This window comes from Apus apus, chromosome 16, assembly GCF_020740795.1.
Source record: "Apus apus isolate bApuApu2 chromosome 16, bApuApu2.pri.cur, whole genome shotgun sequence".
Taxonomy (NCBI): Eukaryota; Metazoa; Chordata; class Aves; order Apodiformes; family Apodidae; genus Apus; species Apus apus.
In genome coordinates, this window is record NC_067297.1 from 6,420,473 (window position 1) to 6,430,863 (window position 10,391).

At 43.0% G+C, this 10,391-nt stretch overlaps 1 protein-coding gene across 1 annotated transcript in view; it reads right to left on the reverse strand.

Annotated features, from left to right (window-relative positions):
- Nucleotides 1-9,109, reverse strand: part of PPIL2 (peptidylprolyl isomerase like 2) — a 69,281-nt gene extending 60,172 nt beyond the window's left edge. Inside the window, exons 1-5 of the mRNA XM_051634473.1 lie at nt 8,976-9,109; nt 8,724-8,773; nt 7,950-7,995; nt 6,969-7,031; nt 6,776-6,827 (exon numbers count right to left, since the gene is read on the reverse strand). Coding sequence (XP_051490433.1) covers nt 6,776-6,827; nt 6,969-7,031; nt 7,950-7,995; nt 8,724-8,773; nt 8,976-9,007 — 243 coding nt within the window. The 5' untranslated portion in view covers nt 9,008-9,109. The remainder of the gene's footprint in view (nt 1-6,775; nt 6,828-6,968; nt 7,032-7,949; nt 7,996-8,723; nt 8,774-8,975) is intronic.
- Between the last annotated feature and the right edge of the window lie 1,282 nt (nt 9,110-10,391).

Consider the following 10,391-nt stretch of genomic DNA (forward strand, 5'->3'; position numbering starts at 1 on the left):
AAAGCGGTTCAAGACAGTTTGCAAAGCAGCCTGAGAGAGAGCTGCAGACATCAGAGAGTCTTCCAGTTTTCTGTTCTGACCATCTCACCCTTCCTTCTGCTACACATGAAAACCAACTAAGTGGGATTTGTCTGAATCATTTTTTGAACAATAAAGCTTCCCTTGGTTTTATTTCTGTATGCTTTGTTCTCTGCTCTGTAATGACCTATTACTCACCCAGAACTACACTGTATTTTCACTTCTCACTGAAACATTTCTTACAAATAAACAAGAACAGAATCTCCCTCCTTCACTTCAAATGTAGAGGAAAAAATATGGCAAGTTTAACAAAAGGGGGGAAAAAAGGGGCCATTGACATTTAAACCTATGCAATACCTGAAGACTTGACTGAGTTGCATTGGACAAATTCATAAATAAACTTCAATTTCAAAGCTGAAGATGTGCCAGCTTCTTCTGACAGGTACGTGAAAAGCATTCCTTAAAGAAGAACTTAAATTCTCATTTTGACATCAGTCATGCTACAGCCAAATGAGATCTGAAGTTACTGATCCACCTAAATCATCACTCAGTTCCAAAGCCCCACAGAGAAAACATAGCAGACTACTTGGATTTCAGGTGCTGTCCTTTGATGTTGGGAAAAAAACCCAACCCAAAACAATGAAAGGAGGGAAATGTTTCACTCCTGAATTTTTCTGTATAATTAAAAATATCTCCATTGTTCAAACTATTTTGCTCTTAATTAGATAGTCCTAACACTCTAGATATGGAAAACAGATGTGGAGATAGCCTGCCTACAGAGGGCTGCACAGCCTTTTCCTCTCTACTAGTTTGTAATTAGACAAAAAATGAAAATGTCCAGAGTAAACCTAACCTATTTGGAAACAGAAAGTGCAAAGAATACTTTTCATGAGAAAAAAATGAAAAGTCACAAGGAGAATCTGCTTCCTGCTGCAGTGTGCCATCTTTAGAAGACCATAAAATCCTAAGGTAGTATTACTACCATGCTGCAGAAAGGTCTAGACGAGCTGTCTAAAAATGCATCCCATTGAACATTATCTACAGCTATTACATTTTCCTGACAATGTATTCCAACAGCAGCTACTGCTATGCTGGCATTAAAGAGGTGACCTTCAAACCACAGATCCTTGTCTGATGACATCCATTATTTGCTGCTCATTATCTAGAAACACACCTGGAATAACACAATTAAAGCAGCAACCTGCAGTAAATTATGGCAGACCATCTGAACAGAGTTAAAAGCCATGGTGACTGTTGATTTAGCCAACTCAGGTCACATGAAACTTGAACTCGTCCTCTCCCCTGTTCAAGCTAGAGACCCATTCCACTCAACTCAATGTTGGATAAGTTTTGTTTGTGGTCTTGATCTCTCCACCTCTGATTCAGACACGTGCAAACCTCATGTGACCCACTTACAGGCACTTGTTCCTGAAACACATGGGCCCAGCACTGATTATATGACAGAGGTGGGGAGCAATCTGCAGAGAACTATAAAGCTTTGGCTGAAACTTAACCTGTACTTTAACATCTGTTCCTACAGTACTTGGTACTTCTCACACTCCCGACAAGATGCAGTTTCTTTATTTGGAATACTGCAAAAGAAGAAAAAAAACCTATGTCCTCTTTGTCACTGTGCTGACTTCTTGGGTGAAGACACAATTATCAGTGTTTTTTATTTCTGTATCTGTGCTTTCAAAATACATGCATGGTAAAAACATTTATGTTTAAGGAAGTTTGACCTTTGCTCTAATTTCTGCATCCTTTTCAGGCAGGATTTCCCTTATTTAGACAGCTAAAGACTTTTTTAGTGCAGAAAAATGTGCTGTTTGTTTATAAAGTGGGATTAATAAATTCAGTGGTAAAAAAAAGTAATCATCTCCATATCCTCTCCATTAACCTGGTCAGCAAGCTTCTCTCACTGCAAGACCAGCAACTGATTTCTGTGAGACTGACTGAAATCTAGTTAATTTAATTGAAAAGGAATCATGCTTTCACAATCAAATGAAGTAACTATTGCCACCAGCATTTGGTAGAAGAATTAGCTGATAAACGCATGTAAGAAATGTATTTAAGAATGACTTTCCAAAGTTTTGAAATTACAGACTTCAGTGCTATTTTTCTTTTTTCGTGTGAGGAGTTAACTGGTTTTGAAAGTGCCTGTCATTATTCAGCCAAGAATTATTCTACCAACCTCATTTCAAGCAAACAATTAGAAAATGGGCACTGCTTACATTCCTAAGTGTGCAGTGCTGGAGGGAGCAGGTGTCCACTACAGGCTCTGTTATTGCTACAGGGCATCACAGGTACAAGATGTGAGTTCTCTGGGTGCTCCAAAGCATGGATCAGACAGGCTTACTCTATGAGGAAGGCAGCTGTACCACCACAATTATTTGATCACAGTAGTCATAACCTCACCTCAAGTAATTTTTATTTGGTAAATACAGGATTAAGAGTGTGGAAGAACAATAGCAAATATTTATCTTGTACACAGAGCAAAACTTTGGGTACAACATTCTCTTTTAAGAAGGCAGATGGTCCTACTGGGAAAACCCAGTGATTTTCAGCCTGCCAACTCCAAAGCTAGTCCTCATTTTCCATGTAGTGGCTGTGCCTTCTACTGCTTCTTTATATGCCCAAGACTCCTTTATGCAGTTATCTTCAAAGGCAGCTCAAGCAAAAGGTTTTCCCAACCGCAAAAAAATCCTCAGAATGTATAAAAATTTTCCTATTTAGCCTAGTAAGAAGCACTTAGGAAAAAGCTCTCTCTGGTCTGTAGGTCTAGATCCTAACCTTGCATGAGACAGGGCACAACAGAAATGTGACTCCTACTCTAATACATCCACCACACAGCATCCCCTGGTCTCTTAGACATAACTTAAACCCAAGCTAAAAGAACTCAACTGAATCCTGTTAGCCCTTCAAGGCAGACAGATGCAACAGCTGCACGTGGCCCCTAACACTAGGGCTGCCTCTCTGGGCTCTGCAGGATCAGCAGAGACATGGGTTTTAGTTTGCTCTGAAGAGTGCACAGACAATTCTCACAAGAACCCTCTACCAGTTTTAAAGCAAATGCACTTAAAACACTCACAAAATAGACTTTGCACTAAAGCCTTAGAAGCAAACACAAGAGATGAACCAACTTTCAACTGCCTGGAAGAAACAAATTCCCAGAGAAAAGCGGGAACAAGGGACAAAACACCATAGCTATTTTTGGGATAAGGGGAGAGATATTTGCCCAAGGATACAGAGCCAGTCTCGAATGGAGCTGAAGTACACCACAATAGTCTGGCCTGTCCACATGCAGTTAGAATGCTACCAAACCAGAGTGAAAAAAAGTAGGTACCTATATCAGAAACATCACAGTGCAAAAGAGAAAAATAGTTCAGCCCACATATATCTATGCAACAAAGAATGGAATTCCTTAAAATTCCTGTCAAAAGGCACTCTGCTGCCTTCATGCAGATCTATCATCTGTTCATATTTGAGATTCCAACAAACCAGACATGCTGTGACCAATCTCATTTCTTGGAAACAGGTAGTCCTGAGCCCAGCTGGCTGACTTGTGTGGGCATGCTGGTCACTGCTGTCATATCACTGCTACATGAAATGTTTTGGCAAGCTTGCAACTATCTGCAAGCCCAAGAAGCCAAAGTGCTGTTCTCAGTAAAAAGGAATGAGATAACTATGACTCTTCCCTCTATTTTATGCAATTTTCATGTAAACATAAGCTAGGGCAGTGTCCTGACAAAGCTGACAAAAAAATTAAATAAGCCAATGCCGTCTGACAGGCTGTAACTCAGCTGCAAGAGATTCACAGTTTCTTCCAAAATTATTGGTGCAGTAACAGAAGCATTTTTTACAGCAAAGCATTATTAAAAAGGGGAAAAAATAATTCAAAGCTACTTTCTGGAATAGCTCATGGAAAACTCTAGACAAAAGACAAAGGTGACTTTTTTCTCCTAAATGGACTGCACCTCAGGGGAATGTTTGAAAAAGCAAGTAAAAATAAACCATTAGGAAGTATAAGGAAGGAAAGTATAAATAAATAAATAAATAAATAAAATATATCTAAGAATAATTGTCATCTTGGCATTGCAAAACATCTTTAAAAAGGAAGGCTGGTCCTATAGTTTGAGACTCAGAAAAAAACAGAGAAGTCCCTTGTAGATCAGTTCACAAACATCCAATTAATACAGGACTAGCACAGTGCTACCCCCTGGGAGCACTGTGGAGACCAATACATTAACGATTGCAGGGCTCTCCAGTTCTCCACTGAGGAGCCCACTTCAGAAACAAGACAGCTAGACAGAATTAGTGAGTACCAGGAGTGCACCATTAACAACTCTGCTTCCAAGTAGCCTATTGACTTCTCCAAAACATTTGGCCTGTAGCAAACCATAAATACAGAAGGACAAGCCACAGAGGATTTAATTATAATTTTTAACTTCAGGACAAAAAAAAAAGGAAAAATTCTCCAGAGCCTCATCACCAATGACGGATCATCAATCTCGGCAAAGTTACTTCACAAGTCCCCATAAAAAACATGGCACTGCAGCTAATCTGGCTCAACTCCTCTTTAAACAAACTCAGAGTCCTATTAAGTCACCAACTCATTAGAGAAAATATTTTCTGGTTTCCACAATGAGTAAGCTGTACAAGTAACAGAGGGTACACACACAAGGACAGGTTAAACAGAGGGCAGTACAGTCTAGAGATGGCCAAGCTCAACTCACTGACTTCCTATGCCAGATACCCTGCCCTGTGCCAGCACCCCCTTCCTGCTAAACACCATCTTTCCCTTCTGTAAAGCAGAGCTAGCCCTCTGAGAAACAAGGGCTAAACTACAACACTTCCTTCAACCCCACTCTTCAACTTATAGTTCTACAGGGATGGATTCAGCAGAGCTGTGTGCTGTTCTAGAGAGCAAGCATCTCCTTTTTCTTCCAAGCGCTCTGAATGCCTTTGTCCCATGGAGGACAGAGCTGTTCAGCACTAGCCCACCTCTGAATACAAGGGAAGAAAAAAGGCTCCCTAAACTGAGCAACACAGAGGAAAATGGGATGCATGTTGAGGAGAGCTGGAGGTGCACTGCAGGTCAACTACAGAAGCACAAGTCTGGGTAAACAAATAGATCTCAGACTTTATTTGAGCATTTATGTTCCACCAAGTACCTTCTGCACAACCTCCCTTCTCCATGTTACACCAGAGACACATTACAGTGTTACACTGCCAGGCACATTACACTTCTTGCTTAGCATTTACCCACAGTAATTTTAAACTACAACACGCTTCACAGTCTGAAATGAGAACAGGTGTCGTGGAGCTGCTCTGAGGGAAAAAAAAATTCACCTGGCAGCACCCCAAAGCTCCCAACAAATGCACAGAGCAGGAAGGTGGTGGGAGGCTGGGGAAAACAAATGAAATAACTGTAATTCCATTCCTTCTCAACAATACATTGGCCTGTTCATGTTTGAAGAAAGACCTTCAATCATCTCTCCATCACACAAACACACCTGCAGTTTGCTATGATGGGGATAGTGAGTCTCAGACTCAGCTCGTGCTCAGAGTCTGGAATGCTGCATCTGTATTTAGTTTCTCCTCGTATCTCTCTGCTGGGAAAATCTTTAATCAAACACAAGATGTTCAAAGGTAATCTCATCCCACAAAGCCATCTGCAAGCCAAGCAACAATCCTGTGCATTGCCTGCCACCTAATGCTCGGGAAAGTAACTGCACTTACTGAAGGCTAAGACAAGGTTCAATAGATCAATTTCTGTTCAAAATTTTCCTCTCTGCCTTCACAAACAATGCATTCCCTTTTAACACACCAGAAAAAAAATAATTCCAACAATTAAATATTTCCAGTATTTCATATTTATCTGGTGTTTTACAACTCCACACTACTACAGAAAGTATCCCTTCACAACCAGCATTTATGGAGAAAAAAAAAAAAAAAAAAAAAAGGGTGGGGAAAAACCACTGAAGCTGATCATAAGTGTGAAATCCCAGTCTCACACTGAACTATCACGACAGAGGCAGGTCAGAAGCTTTCTGAAATCTATTGTCCAGATAACTCAAAAGATTTTTCAGTTTAAGTTTACCATTCATAGTATCACCTATTAATCTCTAATCTGCATATAGCCAAGCACACCTTGGTTAGGAAACTTCCAAGTTTAACCACAGATGGAGAGGTAAGCTTGCCAGCCCACAGTTCTGCTCACAGGAGGCAGCACTACAGAGCCTTTTCCAGCACTGACTAGTCAGCCTTTCTGGGCATCACTAGCAGTAACAAAAGAGCTTGTATTTCCATCTACACAGATTTTAATTATGCCATGCCTGTAAGAAAGGCAAGAAACCTTGGGATTTTATATAAATGAACTGCATATTTCCTCTGCCATATTATTTACAATCCAATGTAAAAAAAAAAAAAAATATATATATATATATAATGCTTTTCTCTTTCTTCCACACACAGTGTGAGGCTGATTATTTTCTACCACAAAGACCATTAGCAGGATCACAGTGAGGAGACAGTAGGTTTCAAATCTAGAAGCCCTTTTTTTTTTTTTTAAGCTAAAAGGAGATCCCTAATAAATCTCTACACTAACTTCAATGTAGAAAGCTGATCTCAAAAAAGCACTCCCATTTAACTGCTTTGCCTTTTATTTAGGCATTTTTGTTTCTCCCACATATTAAACAGGAAAATGAACAAACACATAAGAGAAGCACATCATGTGAATGCACCCATCACTACTTACCTCTCCTGTGATTGGATTTGTTCCGTATTTCTTTATCCAAGGAACAATGCTCCTGAAAATAGAAGGGATATCAGAAATCTGTTCTTTTTAATGGGCATGAGTATTTTTTCAAATTGCTAAGACCAAATGATGGCTACACAGCTGTAACTAAGCAGCTGAGCAACACAAAAGTAAAGTACAGACAGTAACTTACAGTATGTCAAAGACTGTCCCATCTGGTGTGCAAACTGGGTACTCAAATGGCTGCAGAGACAAACTAGAAGGAAAAGCACAAATTCCCTTTAGCAAAATCAGCTGGAAATCACAATGACAGAAGCAAATACTGTTTTGCTGATTCACTTACACATTAAAGCAAGGTCTATACCAATGAAAACACTGAGTGGCTGCCAATTCCCACTACCTGATTCTACATAAATTAGGTTAACAACAAAATCTGTGAATGGAACTGCTGCAGTCCAGTCACTTGTAGCTGCCAGCACTCACAGCCACAGGGGCAGCTGCTGCAACATTTCCCACTACCATGTCTGGCCCCACCAGCACAAAAGATGGTTCAAGCAGAAATATTCACTGTCTTGGCACTGAAATGGGCTAGGGAGCAGGTGGCAATCACATTCAGCACCTCCTGTCAGGGATGCTTCCATACCCACCCAGCTTTTATCCAGGCAGCAGCAATTTGTACAAGTGGATATTAACTTCCTGAACTACTTGATTTACATGAGGATTTGTAACCCACCTCTACCAACTCACTTATTTCACTCTAGCACTTCAAGTAGTAAAATATAAATACAATAAATTAGCATAAATATTGCTTCAGTCTATCTAATCACTGCCTCAGAAAGATGAATGGTTGACCAAGCATATTCTGACCATGGAAAAGTGATTTCAAACCTGGATTACACAGACTTGAAGGACTAGAATGTAAGCAATAATTGCTCTAAATTACTTTTTCACTTAGTTTAGCCATCAGATTCAACTCTGCAGACATCAATAATGGAAAGTATAACTATTGCTTCAGCTCTTACTGAATTTTTTCTTGCCACGTTACTATCACAGCAGGCACAAGTCAATGAAAGTAACTTCCTCAGAGGAACATGGCTTCTGTAATAGTTCACCATCAACAGACTGATGAATAGATGGGTCATTTAAAAATGATAATGTAAATCTGTTGGCTTACCTGCAGTGATCAAATGACAAACGTCTAAAATTAGTTCGTGGAAGGTCTGTTTATGGGAAAAAACAAACAAACAAACAAGAACAACAGGACTTGAATAAATACATAGTATTCTAGGTGACTAACAATTGAAAGTTCATTTTGGTACACAGATTGTGGCAAATTTACTGATGACAAGGATACAGTAGACCTTGCAAAACTAACTAAAATGAGGGTTCTGCAGAGCACAAGAACGCTCTCAACTGAAATTACATAATCAGAAAAAAGTCAAAAAAGGTCTGACAGACTGACAGCACTGACTGTAAAGCTGATGATTAACACCGTAGCCACCTTTGAGACCAGCCCTACTCGTGGGCACAGGACCTGAAGGCAGGCATGGATCATCTGGCTGTTAAACCTCCTGTTTCTTGCTGTGGAAACCCCATCCCTAAAAGTGTTCAAGGCCTGGTTGGATGAGACTGAGCAATCTGGTCTAGTGGGAGGTGTCCCTGCCAAAGCAAGTGGGGGGGATTTAGGTGATCTTTAAGGTCCCTTCTAACCCAAACCAGTTTGTGATTCTATGATTCCAACCCAAACCAGTCAGCGACTCTATGATTCTATGGTTCTGCCGTTGCCATTAGCACCACCAATGTTAGGACCCCCATCTGCACAGCCCCGGGGTTCAGAAGAGCCCAGACCCCCTGCAGAACCCGAAGGATGCCCTGCTCACTTCAGCAGCCACCCCGAATCCACTGACCCCGCTTCAGTCAGTGTGGGGGGCACCCACCACCCCTTTACCTGCTTTCTTGCCCCCGTAGAACTGCGTATACTCCGCACACGTGATGTACCTGCCGAGAGAGCGGGGGGGTCACTCCGGGGGGTCACTCACCGGCAGCCACAGCCCCCCGGGCCACCCCCAGCTCCCCCCGCCCACGAACCCCCGACACCACCCCAAGAACCCGAGCCCTCCCTGCAGGCCCCGAGCTCTCCCTGCAGGCCCCGAGCCCTCCCCGGCCCGGCCCGGCCCGCCCCCGCGCACGCCCCTCTCACATCTTATCCTTCTGGTGCTGCCTCTTGCCCATGGCGGCGGCTCAGCCCGGGGCTCAGCCCCGCAGCCCCGAGGGACGCGGCTCCGCGGGCTCGGCCGAGCTGCCCGAGGCCGGAGGGCCGCAGCCGGGGCACCGTTCCGGGGCGGGCGCGCTGGCCAAAGGCGGCCCCGCGGAAACACGGGCGGCGGGCGGGTTCCGGGGCCGGGCTGGGAGCTGCTGGCTGGCTGCCCCGCCATCAGCTGCACCGAGGGCAGCTCTGCTCCCCGGCTAAACCCCACTGTGTTTCAGTCTTCTCTGTAGCTCCGGCTGGGTCCTCCCTCACCGCCTGGGCAGGGAGGCCGGCGGGTCTGAGGCAGTTTTGGCGGGTGTTCTCTGCCCAGGTCACCTGCAGAGAATGTCTGACCCCCCTGCGACCTTCCCCCTTTCCCTGTTCGAACATTAATTAATAAAAGCTCCTTGGTTACTCAAAACAACCTGCCTCCACTCCCACACTGAAGCCCTAATTTATTTTGATAATGTGGCCTTAAACTGAGTATTCATAGCCCTCCTCTGAAACGAAGGTGCTGAGTGTAAGTGGAAGATGCTAAAATATCCAATTTAACAAAAAAATATTTTTGTTGCATCTAAGTTAAGATCTTAATATTCATGGTCTGTTGGGCAGTGACAGAACCTCCCAAGAAAAAATGGGTAGAAAACCCTATGTAATGTCTAATACAGAAACAACTATTTGAAAAAAGCATTTCAGTAACTCTTCAAACACTTACTGACAAAGAAGAACTTACTTTCCCTTAGCTAAGTCCTTCTAAATCCTGTTAAACTGCATTCATTACAAGACTGGTATGAACAGCACAAGGCTGAACAGAGGATGGAGGGAACCCAACATCTTGCCTTTGGCAGGAGGAAACAGCCACCTGCCTCAGAGCCTTCACTTACCAAAGTCTTCAAAAACTATGTTTGTTGTTCTTTCCTCATTAAACCAGTAACATGGCAGCTGCCTACACAGCACGTCTGGGAGTCAAAATCCACGGAAGTTGACAGCCAGACTCCCCCTGACTGCACCAGGCTTTGGGCTGGACCCACCCTTTCCCCAGAGCCCGACGTGTAGGTCCAATTTAAATCATTTCAGTGGGTTGCTGGCCTGCACACACAAGCACAAACTGAAGAGGTTGCAGATGTCTCTGCTCACTGCAGGGGGGTGGGACTAGATGAACTTTAAAGGCCTTTCCAACTCCCACCATTCTATGGCTCTAGGAGGAACACAATGGCTCTTCCCATGAGCTTACACTGATTGCCAGCAGCATATGAATCATTCACAGCACCACCACAACTGGTCATCACAGTGCTATTAAACTTGGATTAGAGGTCAGGGGAACTTGGATAGCTCTCCTTACCACCTTCATTCTCCCCACCAAGCACC